The 24,997-nt window shown below is 43.8% G+C and overlaps 1 protein-coding gene across 6 annotated transcripts; it reads right to left on the reverse strand.

The window, feature by feature from the left end:
- Positions 1–402: 402 nt before the first annotated feature.
- cnot1 (CCR4-NOT transcription complex, subunit 1) lies at positions 403–24,614 on the reverse strand. 6 transcript variants are annotated; one of them, XM_060885491.1, is made up of 49 exons: positions 24,439–24,614; positions 21,279–21,576; positions 19,950–20,057; positions 19,415–19,513; positions 19,261–19,329; positions 19,115–19,169; positions 18,799–19,002; positions 18,401–18,569; positions 18,183–18,309; positions 17,968–18,078; positions 17,694–17,864; positions 17,301–17,428; positions 16,956–17,196; positions 16,528–16,647; positions 16,313–16,435; positions 16,077–16,228; positions 15,484–15,628; positions 15,196–15,397; positions 13,017–13,157; positions 12,563–12,687; positions 12,119–12,405; positions 11,634–11,718; positions 11,275–11,481; positions 10,502–10,642; positions 10,223–10,402; positions 10,001–10,117; positions 9,745–9,855; positions 9,314–9,391; positions 9,053–9,230; positions 8,676–8,806; positions 7,632–7,928; positions 7,408–7,548; positions 7,200–7,304; positions 6,969–7,088; positions 6,425–6,628; positions 6,188–6,330; positions 5,785–5,893; positions 5,481–5,650; positions 5,130–5,361; positions 4,752–5,000; positions 4,437–4,600; positions 4,013–4,130; positions 3,828–3,929; positions 3,567–3,740; positions 2,555–2,704; positions 2,212–2,392; positions 1,783–1,915; positions 1,496–1,630; positions 403–1,396 (listed from the first exon to the last, which is right to left on the reverse strand). In XM_060885491.1, the coding sequence occupies exons 2-49, from the start codon at positions 21,378–21,380 to the stop codon at positions 1,318–1,320; spliced, it is 7,113 nt and encodes a 2,370-aa protein (XP_060741474.1). In that variant the 5' UTR covers positions 21,381–21,576; positions 24,439–24,614; the 3' UTR covers positions 403–1,317. The 6 variants fall into 6 exon arrangements, with proteins under 6 accessions (XP_060741474.1, XP_060741470.1, XP_060741469.1 ...); XM_060885487.1 differs by having other exon boundaries at positions 6,425–6,625; positions 11,251–11,481; XM_060885486.1 differs by having other exon boundaries at positions 11,251–11,481.
- Between the last annotated feature and the right edge of the window lie 383 nt (positions 24,615–24,997).

A 24,997-nucleotide genomic window follows, 5' to 3' on the forward strand; every position in this document is an offset into this window, starting at 1 on the left:
CCAATTCACAATACCACAGTTTAAAGGCAGAGAAATAACATTTTCTCCATTTTTATGTTAGCTGTGTTCGTTGTTACTGCTACACGATCGGCTGATCAGATAATTGCATAAACGAGGAAGTATCCTATTATCGTAGACAGCGTGACGTTCAATAACGGGTTCCTGAGGTTACGCTAAAGAGAATCTCTGCTATGCACGGCACAAATGAGCCTTGAGCTCTAGAACATATATCTGAATGATGAATGGGATGGAAGTGAGATATTGAGCGAACGATTACAGACGAAGATAAACACTTCATATACAGAGATGATTCAGCCTGATTTCCATCTACAGTTGGAGGAAGGAGGAAAGAAAAAAAAAAAAAACCCCACACAGAACGAGATCAATAAACACTCACCAGTCTGCAGATCAAGTGTTTAATTGCAGCCAACTACTGAATGCATACATACAGGAAATAAGTAGCAAGAACTAAAGGCAACTAGAAATAACTACAAAATACAACACACGGACCAATACATTTACAAAACATTCAAAATCCTTACAAAATGGGGCTGTATTGGTCCTCCTTTGTGTTCTGCAATTTGGATCTTTGTACAAACTGTAAAGACTCAAATTACCATCAAATTTCTGAATATTTCCACAATTTTACAAGTGCCAGGGAGAACCTCCTACCCACGGTCTTAAATCGGTGCAAAAACCAGTGACTCCAAAAAGCGCTGCTGCACTCGAGGACGGCGCGTGTGCGCCAAGGACAGCGTGTGTGCTGAGCCCATCAGCTCTCCACACCGATAGATCTCCCTTTTAAAACAAAACAAAATAAAAAATCAGGAAAAACTAAAGACAGCCTCTGTGTACGTCACTAGATTTAGGCTTCCCAAACAAACAAACAAACAAAAAAAGCTCAAGGACGCATGAGGGGGGGAAGAAAAAAAAAAACCAAAAATTAGAAAATAAAAGAGCAGAGTGCACCAAAAATGAAAAGAAAAAAAAATAAAAAGTTAAAGCATGTGTTCATGCTTGTTGTCAGAGCTCAGCTTTGGCTAGCGAGAGGGAACGGTTACACAACCTGCTCGTCCCTTATCTAAATATTTACAATGAAAGTCTGTTTATAGACTGTTTATAACAGTCAACCCCCCCCTTTTGCTAAGATCATCCCTAAATAGTTTAGTGTGGGCGAGCAGCAGTCCCTGTTAAAGGTGAAGGTAGTCCAGTGCTGGATGAGATGAACGGAGAAGGAGCTGGGAGTCGGTGGAGGGCTGAAGGGAAGACTGGAGAGGCGTTTCTCTTGCTGGACACAGGAAGGACGGTTCCTGCAGCCTAAGTGGCACCCGTGCCCTCCATCACCTGCTGGGCCTGCTTCTGTCCCATGCAGCACTGAGCAACAGACTGGAACAATCTGCACCAAGAGAGACACGATCATGTTATCATAAGTCTCTCTCTCACACACACACACACGCACGCACCAAAGCTTCAGAAAGGAAACAATAGGACTCACTTCTCTATCTCCGGTGCGCAGTGCACAAAGTCATGGCTCCAGAATTTAAAGGCAGGATTCTTGATCAGCTCGATGAAGGTGATGAGCAATCCCCAGGGGTGTGGCCTGTTCACGATCAAGCGTTCCAGTAGTACCCTGTGCCGCAAAAACATGCCAGAAAATGCTTACTGACCCTTTAATATGTGCGTAAGCACCAAGCCGTTTAGGCACAGATTAAAATGTACAAGTTGTGTTTACTGATGTTGGTGGAAACCCATTGTGCATGCTGAAGTGACAGTTTTTCCTACCGAGTGATCTGCTCCTGAATGGCCTCTGCGTTAGCTTCAGCGAACAGGTAGAGCATGGTGCAGCTGAAGTAGTGCGTGTGGCTGTTTGGGTAACGCAGCTGATTGGCAATAGCATTGAGGAACAGATAGCGACCTGAGTGAAAGACAGAAGCAGAGGGGAAAAAAAAAAAAAAAAAGTCACGGACGCTGTATTATACACGAGTATTAGTCACTTAGTTTTCTAAACCGATCGTTAGAGCTACAAAATTCCTGGCTTGTTGTTTTAAATACTAATCTATAACAATATTAGACAAGCTGCATAAAGACAAAACTGAGACCTAAACCGTTAACTAATTTTTTTTCCCCACTGAAGTGCCACACAAGTAGCATTAGTTTGGCTATTAAGTATTAAAAATCAAGCACCGTTGTTGCAGTGCACACGTGTCTCACCCTCAGTGTCCAGGTCCACTGCGAGGTTCTGGAAGATGTCCATGTGTGCGGAGTGAGTGATGGTGCTCATAGAGGGGGTGCTACCCTTGTTGTGGATGTGAGCGATGGCCTGTGTGCCTACATACAGCACCAGAGCATTGATCAGCTGGATGTTGTAACGGTTGCCTGGCTCATTGGACACCTGATATAAAACAGACGACAAAAAATCTCATTATCCACCAAAAAAAAAAAAAAAAAAAAAAAAGTGTTGGCAAACGTGTTTGTTCTGCTGTTACAACCATATCATACATATATACAGGAAACACAAAGTCATAACAGAATTAATCAGACTGAGATCTGGTACCTGCAGGTTGCTGCGCAGCTCTGAGAGGAACGTGACGGGCGAGCGAGTCTTCAGGTACGAGTCCAGATCCTTCTTGAATTGGGTGGGCATCACGCTGGTGAAGTTGGTAAGAATGCGTGGAGCGATGTTAATCTCACTCAGCATGTCCACCTGGTTAAAGAGAAAGACAAAATGTTAACCACAACGTATACCTGACCAAAAAGCAACGAGACCATGACGTGCGTGTGTGTATACAAACGACCCCTTCTACAAAGTACCATCAAGGTAGAACTTCTAACGTATGTATTGCCCCTTTTCCACCGAGGCAGTTTGAATGCTGGTTCAGAGCCTGATTTAGAATCAGTTCTTTCTTTTTCAGCAGCCAAAGCACCGGCTCTGAACCAGGAAAAGTGGTTCTTAAGTAGCACCAAAACGTTGCTGGTTTAGACTTAAGAACCGCTCGTGTCAGGGGCTGTGGGCGGGGCTGTGGGCGGGGCTACTGTTAGCGCATTTGATAATGTACCTTAAGTATATTAATGTTTAATACACTTTTACTTTACCGCAATATGATCAATCATCAGCACACATGATAGTAAGTAGCTACATGCTAAGGCTAACTTTTTTCTGTGTTAATAATAAAATAACGTTATGTACTTTCTCGATTACAACCTCCATTTATACAGATTACATGTAGCTGCACGTACACGTTGGATTCGCTACGTTTGGGTGTTAATGTAGGTTCACAAAGCCATGAGCATTAACAGTAAAGCAACATCCACCGTCGTTGATTATGTGTTTGTCGCTGCTGCGCAACGTTACTGGGAAACGTGACACGTATACAGTGACATCAGACTCGGCTCTGTGACGGCTCACCGGTTCTTAGAAGGTTCGCCAGTGGAACCAACTTTGAACCAGCACTAACTCTGAACCAGCACCCGGGTCTTTTTGGTGGAAAAGGGGTATATATAGAGGGTACGTAGAACGACAGGCACAAATAAACCTCTTTTTATTGTGAGTGGTGTGTGCGTGCTACCTTGAGGTTGGGAGTGAAGGGGTCCGGAAGCCTCATGTTGCGTGGAAAGGCACTCAGGATCAGGTTTCTCAGCTGGATGCAGTTGGGTGGAATCACGTCACAAAAGCCATAGTGATAATCGCACAGGAACTCTGGGAAATCGTGCAGCAGGACCAGAAGAACCCGCAAGGTGCCCTAAAGGATTTACGATGACATGTAGATGATCTACAAATACAGGGCTATCGGTTTCAACTTCAATTCTCCTGAGATTAAGATTTGTACCTTATAGAGGATTTGCATAGGTTTGTTGAGCTCTACGTTCCTCAGGAAGGGGGCCAGGAATTTAAACAAGTCGATCAGCAGCTGGGCGTACATGGGCCATCCCTGCACCGAGACGTGACGTAAACAAGTCAGAAACATGGTAATAGGCACTCGCAGCATGTTTTACCCGCTCAGTAAACACGTACCTTCTGCTGTGGCGTGTGCGCCAGCATCCGGGCTATGAAGATTCGATGTGAGATGAGCTCCAGCCAGGCGTATACAAAACCAGGTGCTTTAGTTGGTCTCAAGATGTGAAAGGTGTTGCTTTAATTTACACACACAAAAAAAAAAAAAACACATCAGGTTTATAATTGCAAACAGCACAGACAGCTGGAACATAAACAATGAGTTAATCCACAATCATAAAGAATGTTGCATAGTTTATCATCAAGTACATGAGCAGGAGGTTCCAAATATTTTAAACAGGACATGCACAGTAAGCATTTTATTATTATATTTACTCTTGTATTACTACAAGAACAAAATGTACTTATTTTATGAATCGATATCTGAATTTTAATTTGAAGCAAGTGAACATTGGCAGTAGATTTAAAACATTAAAAACATTACCAAAAGGCAGTGAGGGTCTGGAAGTTGATGGTCTCCAACACATGCTCAGGGGCGTTAAGCTCCAGCAGCAGCATGATGAAGATGCGGTGGTACGGCAACTGCTGAAAATCTGCCTGCCTCACATCGTGGTCCTGGATCAGCACACCCACTACGATGCCCAATACCTGCACGCACACACACACAACGGAGGCGGTCAGTCCAAAGCCTTAGCAAAGCAAATCTGAATTCCTCGTCATTACATCGATATCTGGTAAAGTCTAAATCTAATTAAACTCCAGCTGAGGCCATGTCGTGTTTTGATCCTTCGTCCCACACCTTGTTTAGCAGGTTGATCTTGGTGACCGTGTTCGTGGCCTCTCCGGAGTGCTTAACGAGCAGGGCGATGAGGCGGACGAAAGCATCCAGGTTGTGGTAGCATTTGGCGCGGATGATGGCGGCGCTGGCGGCCGGGTTGTGCTGCTGCTCGGCCTGAGCACGGTAGCTTATTTCAACACACATCTCCGTGCACAGCCGGAAGAAACGAGTGATGAGGTCGTCAGTTTTCAGGATGCCTTGCTGATGCATCTGCAAATTAAATAACAAAAACTCAGTGATGACAAAAGAATATTCTGTCTTATTCACAGATGAACGTGTGTACATTTGCGTTAGGAGATATTGCTCAATAAACAATATATTGTTCGAGGTTGCACTAACCTGGCCCACGAAGGCAGAAAAGGCTTTGGTGCTGTCCCTGCCAGCAGCAGCTGAGTGGTACAAATTAACCCACTCTCTCAGCAGATACTCCGCTTTCTCACGCAGGCCTGGAGGATCATCGTACTCTGATGCTTGTGAGATCCCAGAGTGCATCATGAAATTGGGTCCTCCGTGGTGCCGGTCGATCATGGCCTCGTAATTGGACCGGACCACGTCCATCAGCTGGGGCAGGCTAGAAAAAGACAGCGTTAGAGCTTCATGATTTCTTAGCAGTGTTTGATTCCAACAACAAAAGGTGAAAATGATCTTTGTACTGTTTAAAGTTAGCTAGAAAAGTGTGCGCGTTCTAACCCTTCGGGTGCATTAGCTCTGGAGTGTGCGCATGTCCTCATGAGAGTCTCGATGGTGTGGAACAGGTCTGCTTCAGTGATGTGACTCACGCTGCGCTCGTCCACCAGCAGCAACTTTACCAGCTGCATAGCAAAAGCCACGGCCATGTAGTGCAGACCGTTTTCCATGGACTGGAAAAAGAAACGAATACTCAAAGATAAATACGCCTCTTCTGGTGCAGGAATAAATTTCAGTTTCGTTGAATTCGATTCGGGCGGAATCGTTCGGGACGGTTTCTAAGAGCCGGAGATGTCCGTAGCCTTACCTGTGCAAGGTGCAGGTCGTATTGCTGCATGTTGACAAGGTGGTTTCTGATCAAGAGCTCGACTGCCTCCACATTGTACTTGTACTCGTCACGGCACTCGATCAGGCACCTGCGGCATTCAACGGTACGTTCCAAATGTAAGAATGTACAAATTCTATCTCCTAATCAGGATTTAGCTTAGAATTTAAACCTTAAAGAATCTGTTTAGCTGCAAATTAAAATTGAAAATGTAAAACTAGGAAATATGATACACTGCACAAAGCATTCGCTTGGATTAAAAAAAAAAAAAAAAAGTTATTTTGGTTTCCTTCATTTTTCACTCACCACCAAAACACCTTACACCTAAAACTTATACTCTTAAGCCTGAGATAAGATCTTACACTAATGCTTGATTAGAACAAACCTGGTGATTTGCTTGTTGCACCATTGTGGCCCGTAGGCACGGCTGTCCTGCAGAGCCTTCAGAACCAGCAAGTGGCACTCTCTGTAGCTCAGCAGCAGTTCGGCGTCTGCGCCGCTAGTGGCATCCAACAGACCCTCGACAGCCTGAGAGAGATAAAAACGGGAGAAAAATGAGAAACCGAGCAGCTAAAAATGAAGAAATGATGTGAAATATATTTATGGCAGTCCTTCAACTTACTTTCTGCAGCAGACCCAATGCGGTGATGCCGTCGCGGGAGTTACGTGCCATTACCACAGCCTCTAACAGGCTGCGCAGGGCCTGGGCTTGTGGGTTCATGGCCAAAGCTGGAGGAATGGCATGCAAGTGCTGTTCTAGGTCAGAGATGCACTTATCATAGATGTGTGCCATGTCGTCCGTAGGCCAAACCTGCTGCTGCTGCTGCTTCATGTTAAAAACAAAATTTAATAATTTAAAAGACACACTGTGATCTGTTCAAACTTTACTGATATTGTATGATATTTTAAAGCAGCATCGTTTGTAGAGCTCGTCTTTGTCACGTGTATGAGAATCAATTCAGAAGTACGTGAACAAATGCTTGTTGTTTTACATGTATTTGGTAACTGACTACAATTAGAACCAGGCAACATTCCGATGCACGCGCACACACACACACACACGTCACCTTCAAATGCTTAAATGGCATTAAAAAACAAAAAAAAAACCGTATGCGGTACTTGAACTTCAAAATAAATTCATTGACGCAGCTTGATTTTATACATACCTTCATAGGCTGTGCCAGAAATCCAGTGGGCTGAGAAAGATCGTTGCTTGGCAGGAAGCCTGGCACGTTGCGGGCAAACTCTTCATAAACAGCCAGCTGCTTAGGATCCACACCGCCCACCTGCAGAACACAGAGAAGGTTCAGACAAATCACGATCACGATTCACCAAATGTTGAGAAACGTACAGTTAATTAATTCTGTAAATAGAGATGGCTTGTTAAGGCGGCGCACCTTAAGGCGGATCTGCTCTGGCATGCGCTCTGCTTGGTAAGTGAGCACCATGGGGTCGCAGTAGCGCCGGCCCTCCTGACGAGCGTGTTTCCTCAGCTCGAACTCCTACAAGAGAACAGGCATGCAAAGCAGCAGCACAGGTTACATTACATGTTAGGAACACGAACCTGAAAACTAGTAGTGTTTTAAAACGGAGCTCGAGTCTTACAGTGGCCAATCTCTTATCCATCTCTGGTCCAGCTTTCTCCACAGCAGTCTTCTGGATGAAGCAGCAGGCCAGCTCACAGTTATCCTGAGCGATGCGGTTAGCTGCCTCTTCCATCATTTCCCTCTGCTGGGGTGTGGGAGCCTGTAGAACAGTGTCAGATACGCACATTTTATCTCAAACACGACGGTACATATCAGATCGTGTGAGTTAGAAAATAAGCGTACCCTGAGGGCAGCAGCGAAGGTGTTTTTCAGGTTGGCGGTGATGTTATTAATAAGCGGCTCCCTGCAGGTGATCATGGCCATTCCGGCGGTCAAATTGCGCATCATGTGGTGAGCAGCGACACGCATGTGCGATTCCTCAGAGTCCAGAGCAAAGTCCTTCCTGACGATCTGCTCGCATGTGGTCATTGCGATCTTGATGGAACGGTCCACCACAGGGTGAACGAGTTCCTGCACGGCGCGCTCGATCGCCTGCCTCACGCACTGCTTCAGCTGGGGATGTGCCTGCAGCAGCGGGATCTGCTCGGGAATAACAAAAACAGGAACAACTCGAAAACGATTCGAAAGGAAAAACCTCTTTTTACAATTAAGCAGACTTATAAATTCAAAGTTTATCTTCCTCCCACACGGCACAAAACTGACCGACGGGCAAAAATCTAATTTCAGCTGCACGATACTGTCCTAGTTACACTACAGTAACCTGGAATGTGGAAATAGGTTTTAACATTATGCCCTTTTTCTAGGCCGTCCCAAAAGTTCTATATAAAACGTGGCACTGTTGATATTCCTTAACAAAATGAAGAAGCCTTTTCTATTTTTGCCCCACGTTCGAATTCTTTCCTTCACGTCTAATCTTTGAATGTCGGGGACCAGAGTGCAGGGTCACCCCTGGAGCAGAGAGGGTCGGGGGTCCTGCACAAGAACCAGACAACGGCAGCTTGACTGGTCTTTGGCTTGGACCCCGATCTTCTGATCGTCTAGATTTATATTTGTTTTGGAATTCGCAGGTCGGTGCAGCCCAAGTCCGACGGCTGAGCCTTGCTTTAGGGGCAAACCACCACCTTGAGCTCTTAGTTACACATTACTGCAAGCAGAACCTCAACCGAAGGCACTTTAGCTTCATTTTAACGTATAATAAGCATTAAAAGTCCTATCCGTGACTAAAATGACATCCATGCTATGGGATGATCATGACCTTAATCTGAGCGTTTATCAAATGGTCTGTCGGTGAATAATCATCTAAAAAAGGACAGTAATTAAGCTTACGGTGCTGTTGATGTTGATGTGGGGGGCCAGGCCTGCTAATGCATACACATTGATGTCATGGTAGCTGAACTGTGGTGTTGGCGGCCCCGTGGTGGCGGCGGTCGCCGTGGCAGCAGGAGCCGAAGGAGCAGCTGTGATGGAAGGGGGAGGGAGGAATAAATAAATAATATAGTGGAAAATGTGAACAGTCCAAGCAACACAAAATCAGACTCACGGTACAGTTATGAACCGACTGACCAAGTTTAAAACCAGGTAACTAAATTTGTAATTTCAAGCATAACATTTGAAGGTGTTTTCATGGCATCGTGTTTAGTTTTGCTGACGTTAGAACAGGCACAAGCATAAGTACCAAACCGATATGAGGATGTTCTTTGTACCTGAAGTGACTACAGGCAACATTTCTTCAGGAGGTTTGGTTTCCTTCTTTGGTGCGGACAGCTGCTCCTCCAGGTTTTTCAGCTTTTCTTTGTCTTTCAGCAGGTTCCCAGGTTTCAGGTCGTTAATGTCTAGAGACAGGTTCTTACAAAGCACCTCGATCTCAAACTTCAGGTTTAGCTGTGAAGTGAACAAAAACGTTTTAGACTGAATTCGGAGTGAAGGATAACGTTCGAGTAACGTCTGCTCTACGATTTACAGACCTTCAGATCGTGCTCCTGATGGAGCTCGGCCAATACGTTCATGATGGCCATGGTCCAAGGGTTCTGTGGTCTGAAAACCTTAAGAAAACGAGAAAATTCGGGTTTAGCGAGTCTGAAAAACACCTGTAACTGGTCGAGTAATTCTAGCATTTACACCGCTAAAACCTGACTGGTCAGTGGGTACTGAGGAGACATTTTTGTAGAAAGGTCTAATACTTATGGAACAAGTCTCCGACTACATAATCTTTATAACGGTTAAATAAACCAAAAAGTTAACGTAAGAGAAAAATCGATCCTCTTGCGATTGTGGTGCGTTTTGTGCCTAAGACAGAACGCCCTCGATTGTTTAATTAGTTCAACAGCCGTCTCTCAAACAGGACGACCTACAGGATATACAGAAAAATCAAATAAACAAATTGAGAGATGAATACCACACTACGCAGACTGGACTCCAGGACTTTAGCCACGAACGGGACCACGTATAGCAGCTCTTGTTGGCCTTTCACGTAGGCCTCCAGTAACAGAGACTTTAACTCCAAATCCTACACATCAAGGATGTTAAGATGTTAAATCCAGACATGGTGTGTGAACCGATTTATGTACATTTTGTAAAGATGGACAATGTAGTAGAAATTTTACTGACTTAATAGAAGAAAAAAAGAAGAAGAAAAAAAAAAAAGAACTCACAGTATACAGAATGGGTTTGTTCTTTGCCAGGGTGATCATGCCAAGCCAGTGGCCCAAGTTCTTCAGCAGGGATCGATCAGAGAAGTTAGCAGCTGCCTTGTCAGAGGTCAGGAGAACCTAAATAAGAAGTGCACCGATTATGCAAGCATTGGGCAAAAGACTTTATTGGACAAACCTGCTGTATACACGCTCATAATCAACGTGTCTCTGTCTGTAGGTTACCTTAATGTTTCTGTAGGTTTCGTTCAGAACCATTTTAACAAACTCTGGATTCTTCAGAGTGTCGAGGAAGTTTGAGTAAAGGCTGTGGAAGTTTGGCTCGATACTGACGCGCTTCATCACGAGGTACTGAGACACCCAGGGCATAAACTCCTCCTTTACGGTCTCCTTCAGCTCTTCGACCTGTACACGTACACGTACACGCAGACGCAGACTTGTCTTGAATCGCAGCGCATCAGATAGCGTGGAGAAAATAAATAAATAAACGAATGATAATTCTACCTTTTGAGTCATGTTGGATTGGGACAGGTTGTTAAAGATGAAAGCTATCTTCTCCTGAATGTTCTCCGGAGGCTCCACGATCCTTTCCGTTTGGTCCGTAGCCACCAGTAGCGTGTCTATGTTCGTGGTGTTTATTGAAGGCTGCAGAACAAAAGCAAAAATATTTCTCATAATTTAAGCAGTCATTAATTTAAGGTTCATGGTGAGAATTTGGTTCTTCGCTGTTGCCCCTTCTCTCACCCAAAGGCACAAAAGTTCTGAATGAACAAATCCATTCATTTAGGCCATGTCTGCACGTATATGGATATTTCTGAAAACTTGGTTTTTTTGTCTCTCTTTGCAACCTTTTGTCTCTAAAGACGAATGTAAAACTTGCACGTTGCACATGAACACTACAGGTATGCATTTATGGGCTGGGACTCTTGCCGGTCTTCTTGCCTGCCGATCATTCTATATGGCATCGAGTTCGCACCCTTGTGCAGCCATCGGTTCATCATTCATCCATCATTAGTGCTGATTTTTAGCGTTCGTCCTCCTCTACTGCTCAAAACACGTGTGTAATGTTAAATCTCACGCTATTTGCCGTTAACAGCTTGTATACAGTAAAAGCTTCTTGTTTGTGTTCGGTAGTTTGTTCTTATGTGGACAGGAATGTAGAAAAATAAACGCACTAGTTTTCCAAAAACATCCATATACATGTGGATTCAGCCTTATTCTTATATCCACACGTCCCAATGAAGACTACTCACTGGCATATCCTTCTTAAAACCTACTGCAGTGGGCCTGGTGATGGTGGAGGTTTTTGCCACGGTGGTGGTGGTTGTTGTGGTTGTAACCAGGGTGCTGGCTTGGCCAGGCTGAGGGGCTTTAGGGGGCTGGGACTGAGCCTGAGCTTGGGCCAACGCCAGGCTGCCTGGTGTAGTAATGGAGCCCTGCATCTTCACTGGAGGGTCACGGGACTGCTGGCCGTACTCGATATACTGTACACGTGAACACCACGAACAAAAATGAACAGCAAGTACGTTCACAATGCAAAAGAACTGGCTTTAGATGACATTTTCCCACAGAAATTAAACAGGACCTGACACACGACTCCAATTTGATTGACAGGAAAATAAGAGTAAATATTCACCATTACCTCCTGCAGATGGTGAGGAAACTGCAGAAAATGGCCTATGGAGGCCAAGTGCTGACAATACTGTGGGTAGTCCTTCAATCTATGAAGGAAAAGTGAGCAGTCAAGTAGTGAAGGAACCTGATGCGTGTCGTTTTACCGACTGATCATTATAACATGTCGCTAAGCTTAACGTACATGAGGACGCCCGTAATGAAGGAATTAAATCCCTGTTAAATTCATTAACATTCCAGGGAATAATTTCGGCATAATTACACTAAGGAAAAAAAAAACGGATGTATTATTTATGTAGGGTTATGCAAATTACAGACAGATTACCTACAGGTTTAAATCTATAGCTCTAAATCTAAACCTCTGCTGCACCGCTGTCGGAGACGGTGTTCTAGAAAACGAACGAGCTAATCGGAATCGAGAGCTTAATAGCAGCGATCTCTGTTATTACCTAAATGGGGCAAAAAAAAAAAACTAAACAAAACGTTCACCTGTTCTTGAACCGGTCCAGTGCGGCGATGCCGAAGTAATACATTTTGGAGCCGTAGGGTTTGCGCAAGGCTTCCAGGACGTATCGTAGGGCGAGACCAAGGGCCATGTAGGTAACCAGACCCTTCTCGATGATGCCCCCAAACAGGCATGCGGTGATGTGTAGCTCTTTATCTGGGTACTGAGGAAAGAAACGGTACTCCTCGAAAAGGTTGCGAAGCATGCAGTTAAACACCTCCCGCTCCCGCTTGATGTTGGAGTCCTTAAACCTCTGCAGCATCTCCAGCACCTGACACACACACACACACACACGAGAAACGTTTCATAATATTCTCGTCTCCCAGAAAAGTGTTTGATCCTCGTTTGGATTGACTCGTAAGGTTAGTTAACTCGTGTGAACGTTACGCCACAAAATCTCGATGGGAATCTTCTGCATGCTGCCTCACCTCATCCACAGACATGGTTGGGTGAGGGGGGTGGTTGTAGATTCGCTGGAAGTAGCTGTTGGCTTCGTCGTCGATCTCCTTACTGAAGTGCTGGTTAGCCTCGGGCCACACCTGAGAGAGGTCAGCTAGCAGCACAGAGAGCACAGAAGGCATTTTCAATACCATCTTTAGACTTAGCAGCAGTTATGAATAAATACGAAAGCAGACGACGCGTGTAAGCTAGAGACTGATTCCCAACAAACAGCTTTCAGACTAGAAAAAAATAAAAAAATAAAAAAAATCCAGATTTGGACTTTAACCGAAGCTGCTTGCCAAGAAAAATACAGCAGTAATGTAGACTGATCTGTGTTTCCTCTTAAAACATGCCTGATTATGATGTTGATGGGTGATTATAAAATTATGAGGAAACACAGCTGAAGCTCCAGGCTCTCTCAGTCCCACCACCACCACTTACAGTTCTTAAACCTACAATGCTGGAAGGTGGGTGGGTTCAGCCCTGGTGTGCTCATCTTTCTTGGGCCAAACGGATCACTGCTCACTGCTGGCATGCCCAAGCCTGATCCAATCCCGCTTAAGCTGCCTGAACTCAACGGACCTGCTCACACACACACACACACACACACACACATCACCAGTTAAACAAAAACAAGCCATGGACAATGAAAGACTGGTAACTCTGTAAATCATCTGTAAATAATGCAGACATTAAAAGTGAGATGCTTAGAAAAATCATTAAATACACTAGTAGCTTACTGCCAGTAAAGGTTTGTCAAGTGATCGACTTTTTTACGCTGAAATTGATGCCGAGTTAGAGTTAATAAATTAACAAAATTAGACTGAAGAAAGAAAAAAAAATAAACAATGTACATCGTTACAAAATTACACCTCGATACTATCGTACATCGTAGGAAAAAAATTAATAAAAAAAATACAGGAGAATTGTCGCCGGACACTTTCGGTTGTTTCTGCGAAGACTTACTTGAGGAAAAATTACGATGCCGTTAAATTGTACGCTTGTTAAGTCTTATGGGTTTGGCACCACGACTGTTTGTTTTTACAACATGAAATCTGTTCTCCAGACGCAGGATTAGCGAATACGAGCTGAACTGGTATCTTGTTTGGCATCTATTCAACCGTCCTGGCTCAGATCCGTAGCTCTGAGTTTTCCCAGGTAGCCTGCACGGGCGAGGTTTTACTGTCCAGACTGAGAACATGTTCTAAAGCGTCCATTTTTGCAATTTGACAAGTCTAAAGACAGCAAGATGCAGCAGTCAAAATCTTAGAACGTACGAGTTGAGGCAAACGGTACACAATTTGGCTTGTATTTGCCTCAGGAGGTGGACAGAGAAAAGTACTGCCATGGTCAATCTGGATGGAAATAAAACGACACCGCCTGGAAATGTTAAATATGAAACTGCCCCAGGAACTCGTGTAAATTTAATCTTATCCAAATAAGGCTTTTGACCTTCGTTTTGAAAAGGTATTGAACTGGCTTCAGAATTTAATATGTTCCCAACCATTTTTTCTCTAGTGTCTCCAGACAAACACTCATTAAATCATATTTGATCTTTCAAGACTAACACATAGCCAGCTAGGCAACAGTAGTACGCAAACAACTCCTACGTACAGACCGCAGTCAAGCTTTCATTGTTCTCATGACCAGTGGGGTTAAGGGCCTTTTTACACCTGGTCACTTCGTGTGTTGTCTCTGATCCGATAGCTATCTGATTTGTTAAAACTGCTCCATTTACATTAGGCCACATAAACGCGTCTCGGCGAATCGGATATCGATCCGATCTTTCTACTCCCGCCCAAAATGCAAATCTATTTTCTCTCATTTCCGGAGTAATTGAAACGGAATACACTTTGGTGTATGCGGTTTTCAGAATACGACCAAAAAGAAGACGAAAAAACCCGTTACGACGTTTATGCTACAAAAAACAGCGTTTACTGTGTGCTGCGCTTTCGCTGACGGCAGCAGCGTGTTTTAAGACGCCTGGGTGAAAGATCACTTGCGAGTGACGTACTTCCGTTTGGGAGGAGTATAGCGCTGACGTATGTGGCTTGAACAACCACATGCATTTACACCTGTCCAGTTTCATCTGAAACGTGTCCCAGACCACCTCCTGAAGGTGTTTGAACCGTTGGATTTATATTCGTCTCCAAAACATTTCGGAGGGCATTTTTTTAGACCTGGTTTTTTACCATCGGATAGCTATCGGATCACAGAAAACGCATGAAGTGACCATGTGTAAAAAGCCCCTAAGGTGTTGGACTACTGATCGGAAGGTCATGAGTTTGAATCCTCACGCCACCAAGCTGCCACTCCTGGGCCCCTGAGCAAGGCCATTAACCCTCAATTGCTCAGCTGAATAAGACAAATGTAAATCGCACTGGATAAGGGCGTCTGCCAAACGCCATAAACGTAAATATAAACCCGAGAAGCACTTATGCTTCAACTGTTTTAAGTATGGACTTGAGTAAAGAAATAACACTACACGAGTTTAAATCTAAAACAAGACTAAAACCATGTTACTTTCAAATGAAGGTTTTCTGACTAACCCGATACTGCTAAGCGTGTAATTTAACACAGTTGTTTGAGGATAAGACGGTTATTGTGGTACATTGTTTACCTGGGAGCTGTGAGGAGAGGCTGCTGATGCCCCCGAATGCCGTGCTAGGGTTAGGGGTCGTGAGAGGGGGGAAGGCCTTGGCAGGGGACTGAGGGTTGCTGAAGGCCGAGCTCAGAGGCGTGGGGAAGCCTTGAATGTTCTGAGTGTGAGAAGTGGCTGAGCCGCCCAGATTGAGAGAGCCCATCGCAGTGAGAGGGTCCACCTGAACACACACAATGAGGCGGACACTCAGCCATCTTTTAAACGGTATAAACACGAGGCTGATACTCTTTCGCCGCAAAATCTTACCGGGGAAATGGCGTCCAAACTGCTGGTGCTGGTTGCCCGGGCCTTTGGCATGACACCTGGAGGAGGCTGGCGAGCCTTGTTCATCACGTTGCTACAGTTGGCCACCATGGTCAGGATGGTCTCAGACAGCTCTTGTGACACACTCCTGACACATCGTTTACAACACACAAGAAACATGGTTTAAACACTTCAACCCTGTCATTGTATCGTTCGCACGTCCCATCACCTGCGATTAGCCGCTTTGTGAAAGCATTGATTTGCACACTACACGTGATTACAGACGGATCTCACACATCTTTCAGATTCCTAAATAGGCATCCTAACCCCTCATGAATTAACACACAAGATGTAAAATCATCTGAATTCATTCATGAGAAAAATGTAGGGGGAAGTACAGGTCATAGGAGACACTTCAACAAGAACTCTCTGATCATTAAAGGAGAAGTAAAAGTTAATTGCAGGACCAGTAATGATCTGCATTGTTCCCCAAATATTTAGGTGACATATGTACAGAGCATCTGTTAAAGGGAAACTGGGTAGCGTGTATTCGTTCATGCAGGAGACATTTATTAAGCAGATGCTGTATTCCTCACCCTGCACAGGACTGCAAACAGGCCAGCATAGTAGCCAAAGTTTCTGGAGGCAGTTGTGCACTCTTTGGCTGGTCTTTTTCCGGAGCCAGACCTCCCATGATGGTAGGACAGCGCCTCTTCAGGAAGGTTACGCAAGCCTGAATGAACGGCTCCTACAAGACAGCGCAGACATGTTTCCCTTAAAGTCACCTCTACCCAACGCTGTTCGTAGTAGGTGCGTGTCGGTGAACACTTACCCCGTGCTCTCGGATTTTATCGGTCAGCCATTTGTCTAGTTTGAGGTATTCACGGCGAGAGGCGAGTGCAGCAAGATCAATAACGAAGGCAAACGGAGTACCGTTTAGCAGCATAGACAGAGACTGGAAGACAAAAATAAAGCAGTGAGTAAAGCAGGCGAGTTAATCTAGATTGATATTTCAAAGTTAGGTGTACGAGGAAGCGGTGACTGCACCTTCAAGTCCTGAGCCACGTCCAGGATACGAGAGAGCTTGGCCTGGTCATACTGCTCCCCCCTCATGTACCACTCTGCCATCGAGTGCATGATGAGCTGCCGAATAGATGGTGACTGGCCCTAAAAGTCGCAAGAGTGCAAATGAAGCCTTAATGGACAAACACACAACTTTTTATATCAATTGCAAAAGACAGTTAGAAACTAATGCGACGATCACTTCTATAAGGTTGTCCGTTCTTCCCACCCCGAACGTGTTAGTATGCTTGTGTATATGATACGAGTGTAAAACAAATTTATTATTTTAAAAGTTACTCGTGACATTTATTTTGCCTTTAAATTTTTACAATCGTGTAGGATGAAGACATTAATCTTGAGGTAACTTGAAAGCAAGCAGAAGAAATAATCCCAGAACTCAACGGCGCTCGTACCTGTCCGTGCCAGGCGTAATGCAGGATGATGGCCGAGTTGGGGTGGTTGCCCAGGAAAATGGGCATGAGCGTAGAGATGAGCTCATGGCGCAGCGTGTGCCAGGATGTGCTGATCTGCAGCAGCGCCAGCACCAGCATGTCCGGACAGTGCTTGATGGGGAAGCTGAAAAGTTGTTTCACCTGCTCGTACTGGCCCACCTCAGACAGTCGCAGCAGACTCTCCACCAGGTCCAGGCTCTTCCTGCGGAGAGCCGCGAAACGGGCGGTCAAATTTATACCGTTACGCCAAGAAAACTAATTTGCAGAAAAAAAAAAACGATTGCAGAACCAGCTGCTGGTACAGACCACGTAGCGATCTCCCTGTTGTCGTCCTCCGGCGGCGCTTTGAGGATGTCGATGACGACGGCGTGACACGGGTAATCGGCGAAGCAGAAGACCTCTGGACTCATCAAGGATTGCTGGATGAATGAAAGCTGGAAAGAACGAGCACAAAGAGACTGAAATGCATTTGAAAAATTTATTAGAACTTTCATGTTAATGGCATCATCAAAGTTTTCTGTCCATGACCCTGACATGTGTTCGAGTTTGTCATATTAACAAGGCATCTAATGCGGTCGTTTCGACATGCGGCGTACAAGAGAATAAAGTGCCCCACAGACGTGAACTATACGCTTCAGGGCACACGATGTTTTTTTTATTTATTTAAATGACTAAAAACTGACAGTCACAATCTCCTACCTGTCCCTCTGCATGCTTCCATGGTCTGTAGATGAGGTCCACAGGGAAGACCTCCATACCCAGACCTCTCTGAATACCGTACACTACGATCTGCAGGCCTTTACTGTCCCGGATCATGAAGCCTGCATGGTCCAGCTCGTAGGTGACCTCTTTGAAGTTCAGATTGGGGTTCTGACGGAACAGAGCGATGACGAATAATTGAAGAGATTTTAGCCCAAATCGAAGTATTACAGTTAATTGTTTGTACAAAAAGAGAGCGTTGAATTGATCTTACGAGCTCTTTAACGACATCGATCAGAACTTCAACGTTCCAGGTGTGCAGTTGAGAGCTGTCGCTTTTGTCTTTCCCGTCACTCCAGATTCCGCTACCCGGAGCAGAGATGGACTGCGGTAAGGGGGGGGAATAAAAAATAAAAAAAAGACAATTAGTAAAACAATAAAATGTGTGACCTGTTACACACTGCAGTGAGGACGTTTTTAAAAAGGTACCTGTAGCGCAATTCCATCAGAAAGGCCAGAGTGAGTGCGAGCCATCATGCCGAGCACTCTGGCCACCTGGCTGGCGGTCACCTCTCGCACCCCATACTGCAGGATTATGTTCCTGCATTCGTCGACACTGAGCACACACACACGTACATTACACACCTTCAGCAACAAACATTTACGTAGCCAGATACACGATCTTGTTAAATTCAAACAAAAAGCACCTTGCACAAAAACCATAGCCAACTTCCTGCATAAACTCTGCGAGGGAACTCTCCATCATGGTCTTGGCTAACTCCCCAGAGTCTGGTAGGATCCTGTCCATGAGAATGTCCCGTTTCTCAGGGTACAGCAGTGGTGCAAGCACCACAGGGCAGCGCTCCTGCGGGAAATCTGAAATAAGACGGGAACGTGGTTTAAGGAAAGCTTCTTCGTCTTCTCTCTCATATACTTTCGGCTTTTCCCCCCCACTTTCGGAGGTCACGACAGCTAATAGTCCGTTTCCACTGAACTCCATCGCCGGCATCCGCTACTCTGGCACTAATTAACTGTGTGTCCTCTTTTAACACACGGTTTAAGGAAAGCACAATGTTTAACGTTAATGGGTTAAAACTCTGCGTACCTCTGCACAGTGTTTTGAGGAAGGCGTCGATCTGTTCTTGCCCGACTCCGCTGGAGCCTTTCTGCCCAAACAGGAGGTGTGAGAGCAGCAGGTGCAGAGCCTCTATGGCAATGTCCTGGAAGCCACCTTCCTGGCTACCTCCGAGGTCGGCGTCCACGTACGAGCGCAGGAGGTCAGGCAGCTTCTGCTTTACAAACTGAGCCGCTACAACGTACCGCAGGAAAAGGTTAGAATTTAAACCAACCGGAGGAAATTTGTTTAAAACTAAGCACAACGTTTTATTAGAAAAGGAAATAAAGTTAACATTAACACCTACCGAACCCTCGAAGGTCTGTGTTACTCGAGTTCAGAAGAGCGAGGCCAAAGATCACCTGGTACAAAACGGAAGGCGTTTTTATCCAAGCTCTCCAAACGAGACGTGTATATTAAAGCTTAAAGCCATACTACAATAAAAGCTCTTACCTCCTGGACCTTGCTTAGTTTAAGAACTTTACTTAGTTGAGGAAACAAATGTGGCGAAGGTTTCAAACTCTGAAAAGACAGAAAATATCCGTTCAGATCGACGTAATCGGCAACGCTCGACTAGAGCTGCTACCGTAAAGACGGACACTCGTACCTTCTGATAGTGCAGAGGATTGTCAATAGCGTAGCAGAGCGTTGAAATAAAATTTGGCTTCGTAATAAGGAACACGCACTCCTGGATCAGAAATTGTGTCTTCGAAGACGAACAAAAACAAAGAACATGAAATTCAAAATGAGAAGAACATTTATACAAAATTACTACACTTTTTTTTTTTGGCTTCTGGGCTCATCAATCATTAAGGTAAGTGATCGAGTGAACTACAGAATGCTCATCAGGACGTACAACAAAATTTAAAACAAGTCAAATCAACTGCTTACATTCGGTTTATGTAACTGAAAACAAAACTTGTACAAATATTACTGCCAACTCAAAGTTAAAAAAATAAATCACGAGGGATCCTTCAAAATCTGGCAACGTTAAACAAATACGGATGATTGACGCAAATCTCGGTGCAGAAAAGGTTTTAAACTTGATGTTTAATGTAAAAAAATGTATTTATTCCTTTTATAGTTTTATACTTTTGTCTGAATTCTGAACGGTCGGCTGAACACATCACAAAACAGGTTACCTGGTGGAAATCTTTGCCACTGCTTTTACCATCGCCACTGAAATCCACATGGGAAAAGAGACAACGTAATAGATGCCTGTCTGCCTCAGGGCCGTGACGATTCACAATCTAGAAGAGAGCACGAGTGAGATGTCCCTCGTTAGATGTTCGATCACAACGACACATTCATTTATTTGTATCCAGGTACAGCAAAACATCACAAAATTAAACGTCTGTGCTTTAAAACATCTTATTTGAGAAGCAATGACCCGAGTATGATACCTGGAACGTCATGAGAAAGCAAATCGATTTAATAAAAGTAAAACCCAAAGCTATTTATAAAGTATTCTTACTTAATAAGATAACCGGTTAGTTAGTTAGTTGAATCTTTAATACAGTGGTTTATATTTAAAGCGGAACACATTAGTGGTTCTCAGAGAGGGTCGTGCGATTTCTCCAATGGATTTATAGATTTAATTGAAGACACGAATCTCTTATCCAAAAATTATTTAACATTTATAAATGAGCTCGTAGGTGTTTCACTGATCACTTTGTGTTTTAATCCAAACCACAGTAACAAGCAGTACAAAAAAGTCTGCATGTAAATAACTAACGCTAATCTGAAGCGTCTTGAAAAGAGGAAAGTTTATATAAAAAGCTGTCGGCCTCTAATAAACATACACAACGCTCCTGTAATAAATCTGTATCGCACTAGGGGCCTGTATTTATTTTTCAGTTCAAGTCATCCCTGGACAGAACGCTTGCATGTGGTACTAACCTCTATATAACAGCTTGTGTTAATGACTACATCTAAACCGTGTCAAAGTGAAAGTTTTTTTCCCTGCTGAAATTAGCCTAGGCTGTGTATCGGGTTCGTCTGCGACAGATTGTGAAAACGAGAGACGGCAGAGAAAACGAGAAGGATTAAGAAACGTATACCGGCTTCCACGGGTGCGCGGCGTGCGTCTCCCTGAAAACCACTACGTTCTGTAAACTGTCTGCAGTTTAGTTTCACGTGTTGTGTAGTATTATATAGTAAAACTGTACTCCGTGCATGGACTGCTCTGGTGGTTCAAAGTGCACAGAGAACAGAAATTCAGGGTAAGACCCAAGTGCCAAGTTCCACATTTTCTCCCTCTCTAGTGTGCAGTATGTTAATACTGAGGTGTTGGATTTACGGTGCCTGTGTGTGGAAGGGAATAATTATTTATATACGCGTGTACAGACATTCAGTGGTACAGACATTACTGAAATAAAGGAATGAGGTTCCATTTCATTTGTGTTCACATCAAGGTGGGGAATAAAAACGTTGCACTAAGCCAGTGTCCGGTGTGTACGTCACAAACTCACATGCTGTATTTCTTGCTGGCTGGCTCTGTAGTTTTTCTTGGTTAAATTGTCCACCAGATAGCTGATTTGAGACAAAGCCAGCGAGAGCGAGTCAAGATTCATTGCTGGTCGGGGCGGAAGCAGGCGGCCGAGCCCGGCGCAAAATCACCATTATTCCCCTTTAGTCACTTCAGTGATAGGCTACTTCTGCTCCCCTCCCCCCCCACAGGTGTCAAAGTGTTGGTGCTTTCCGGTAAGGTCCGTGTCAGCGGGTCGTGATTCGGTGTGCGGTCCCTCAGTGCGAGTGCAGGTCGGACATCTGGGTGAATTCGAAGGAGAGAAAAGAAGGGGAAAAAAAAAAAAGGACTGAATACAAAACAAGCCAGTAAATATACTTCAAGCTACAGTAAGTTAAAAGAAGAGACAATAAAACGAACAATACACGGTTTACCCAAGAAATGGAACTCAAAAGTTGTGAACAGGAAACCGTGATAAATTTCCCTTGAAGTTAAAATTAGAAAATGAGAAGCGATGATAAACGACACAAAAAGGACATGAGATTTTTTGACACTACAATAAGATACTAAGAGACTTTTTAATAAGCCCTTCTCCAGTCAAGTAAAGCTCCATGAATTATAAGGACATGCCTTTTATGTCGATTTGATCGATATTTGAGAAATATATTGGTGTTGGTATTGGTATAAATTGGTGTGATGAAAATAAGAATTACAGAGCTGAAGTTTTGCATAACTGCGTAATAATGCTGACGCGGCACAGGCTTCTAAAGCAGCGTGATTTAAGCCTTTTTAGGATTTACTAGCCATCTCAACAGTATGACATGATCTCGGAATTAAATCTCAGCCTAATTCTAGAACACGCTGCATAACAGCCGTTTGCGGCATCAGATTTTAACGAGTGACCGAAAGAAAATGACTTATCTTGCTTTATGGCAGAGTAACATTTTAAGAGGTAATGGTCGTATTTTTCCAGCCTATTCCCACTACCATATTTTTTTTTATGCGTGAGACACGCAAAATATTTTGGACGCTGCCAGAACGCATTGGTCAACTTGTTTTGGGCTCAATGGAAACAGATTAAACCTCTGCAAACCGCTAATCTGTGCTCATGACCAAAACCTATAGCTATAGAGGATGTTTGGGGATCAGCCATAACGTCTCCGTATCGATTAGAGATGCTTCAGTTCCAATACAGGAATTGGGAGTCTGTCCAATACTGTGCTCATTCAGGTGTAATAAGCACTACACAATGCAATCTAAGTGTGTAGTGTCATACTAATAACTGATTAAACTACCGCTGCTCATCAAAGCAAAGCAACCTGGACTCCAACCTCTTTATAAAAAAAAAAAAAAAAAAAAATCATGGGGACAAATTCCATAATTTTCCTACAAAACAAGAAAGTGGGGGGGGGGGGGGGAGACACGGGTTTAGCGTATCTTTAATAAAAAATAGTATGCGGTCTAATAAACCGAGCGTGCAGGCCAGCATCTGTGAACACAAAGTATTTGTGAGGTTGTTGCAGTGAAGCGAGCACTGAGCACAGAGACGTGCAATTTCTTTCAAGGTCAACACCTTGCACTCGTTTTTAATAGCCATGGCATGTCAACACTGCTCTGCACACTTAAGCCCTATTCGAACCGGATTAAGTTTTATTCCACGTCTAGTCAGTGATAAAACGTTCGCAAGTGAACAGCGATAAATCCAAAACAGCAGGATAAACACTGTAGCAGGCTGCATTTCTACAAACCTGGAAGTTCTTGTCGTGCAACCACAAAAGTGTGCATCCAAGAGTAGAAAGGAAAAGGCTTTACAGATTTTTAGGGAAATTAGAGTTCGGACTTCAATTTAAAAACAAGTCGTAATCACGGTGTATACGAGAGGCTTCCATTTTTTGTTTTGCATTTCGGAGAAGAGTTTAATATCAGGAGGAAAGGTCCGTGATACACAGGCTACAGAACTAATTACACCGAGTAAGCACAGACAAGTGTCTTTCCCCAACCACTCTGAAATGACAAATAATTATTGTTGTAATGTGTTTTCAAATTGGTATTTTTGAGCCATTCTGTGGTCATTTCACTGCTGTCCAGATGCAAGTTTTTTTAATCACTGGAGATGTGTTACAGCCTTCCTACTGAGAAAATAACACCCTTTAAATAGGACTTTCAGGTCGCTCATCTGCTAGACAACCAAATAACAGAAGAATCCTATAAACACATCTCCCAGTATTGATGATAAAATCCAGACTCTTTATAGCTCGTCTCAGTTTAACAGAGGGAAGAATTAAAAACGTGCATGTGTTAGTGAATAAGTTTTAAACAGTGATGCCAATGCACAGCCCTGGTAAGAACAGGTAACAAAACACAGCCCTGAAACAGCACTCACTGACAGACAAATTAATATTCGTATGCTAAAAGTACAAAAATAAGAAAGCGTATAAACGTCTCGAGACATTTTAGGTGAGTGTAGTATGTGAGGAAATAAAGAAACATGTTAAAGCTAGGATTAAAGTCTATTGTTCAAACCTTAGCCTGCTTAGCTAACTTGGCTTACCTTGCTTACAAGGTAGCCAAGTTAGCTAAGTTAGCTAGCAGGCTAGGCCAGGTGGCTGAGCTAAATGTTATCATAAATTATTGTAACTTCGGTTCTGCCATAATAAGTGATACGAAATTTTACATTTAAGCACACAGACGTGCGTGAAATTCAGCTAGAAAGCTGAAGTAAACGTTCACGTAAAAAAAAAAAAATAATAAAATAAACATTTAGAAAGACACATTAAGTATAGCTAGAAAGGCTAGCGTTCGGGCCTACAAACCTGACTGGCAACGGCAACTAGAGAAGTGTAAACAAAAAATAAATAAATCGTTAAGTAAAATAGACACGGATTTGAAGTCATCTTGTCGTAGACGCTTCTCTGTGTTTAAAAAGTATGGAAGCTGTTTTCGTAGAGTTCAGTAAGGCTGTGCTAGGCTAGGCTACACAGGAAGCTAAGCTACACGCTAGGCTCGCGCGAGACCGTTAGCTAGCTAGCTAGCTAGTTAGCTAGCAAGCTAGCTGGCTGGCTAACCGGTCATCCAGCCAACAAGCTAGCTTTAGCAACGCCATGAGCTAACGCTAACGTAAGGAACCGAAATGTTTTACAAGACAGCTCAAACACACAAATTACCTCCAAAGCATACACAATTACGGCTTGGTGATCATTTCTCCGAGATTTCTCGTGTCCGAAAAAGAAAAAAAAAAGATTTGAAAAGCTTTTTGTTTTTTTTTTTAAAAAGAAAGTAGTTTTTTTTTTTTTTTAGCCTCCCCGAGTTTCTGTTTGATTTTTCAAAAATAAAATGGCGTCTGTGTCACAGGCTCGCGCGTACCCGAGTGCAGCAGTCTTCTTATGCGCGCTCCCGAACGCCGTGACACAGCAACCTATCAAATGATGCGCTCGCTCGCTCGTTCGTTTAACCCCCCCCCTCCTCCTACTCCTCCCCCTCCTGCGCGAGCACACGCACACGTCGGATTTAATCCATAGATCTATACACTAGATGTCGCATTGGGGTCCTAAAAACGCGTCAAAACCGCCGCCATCTTTGTACAGTGCTCCTTTACCTCAAATGCATGGACTTCTGTGCTGCATTTGGTTGTTCAGATGAAATAAATCTAAAAACCAGACAGCATGGGATTACATTTCACAAGTGAAAATGTGTTTTATGATATTGAATGTTAGGAAATTATAT

Source organism: Tachysurus vachellii, chromosome 13 (assembly GCF_030014155.1).
Source record: "Tachysurus vachellii isolate PV-2020 chromosome 13, HZAU_Pvac_v1, whole genome shotgun sequence".
In the NCBI taxonomy this organism is placed as follows: Eukaryota; Metazoa; Chordata; class Actinopteri; order Siluriformes; family Bagridae; genus Tachysurus; species Tachysurus vachellii.

Excerpts from the sequence above, each read along its gene's own strand:
- cnot1 (XM_060885486.1), bottom strand. The coding sequence starts at position 21,380 with ATGAATCTTGACTCGCTCTCGCTGGCTTTGTCTCAAATCAGCTATCTG. Across the intron at positions 17,865-17,967 it reads TCGATGTCGTTAAAGAGCTC|AACCCCAATCTGAACTTCAA; the intron begins GTAAGATCAATT and ends CTGTTCCGTCAG. Across the intron at positions 3,741-3,827 it reads CTATGCAAATCCTCTATAAG|GGCACCTTGCGGGTTCTTCT; the intron begins GTACAAATCTTA and ends TAAATCCTTTAG.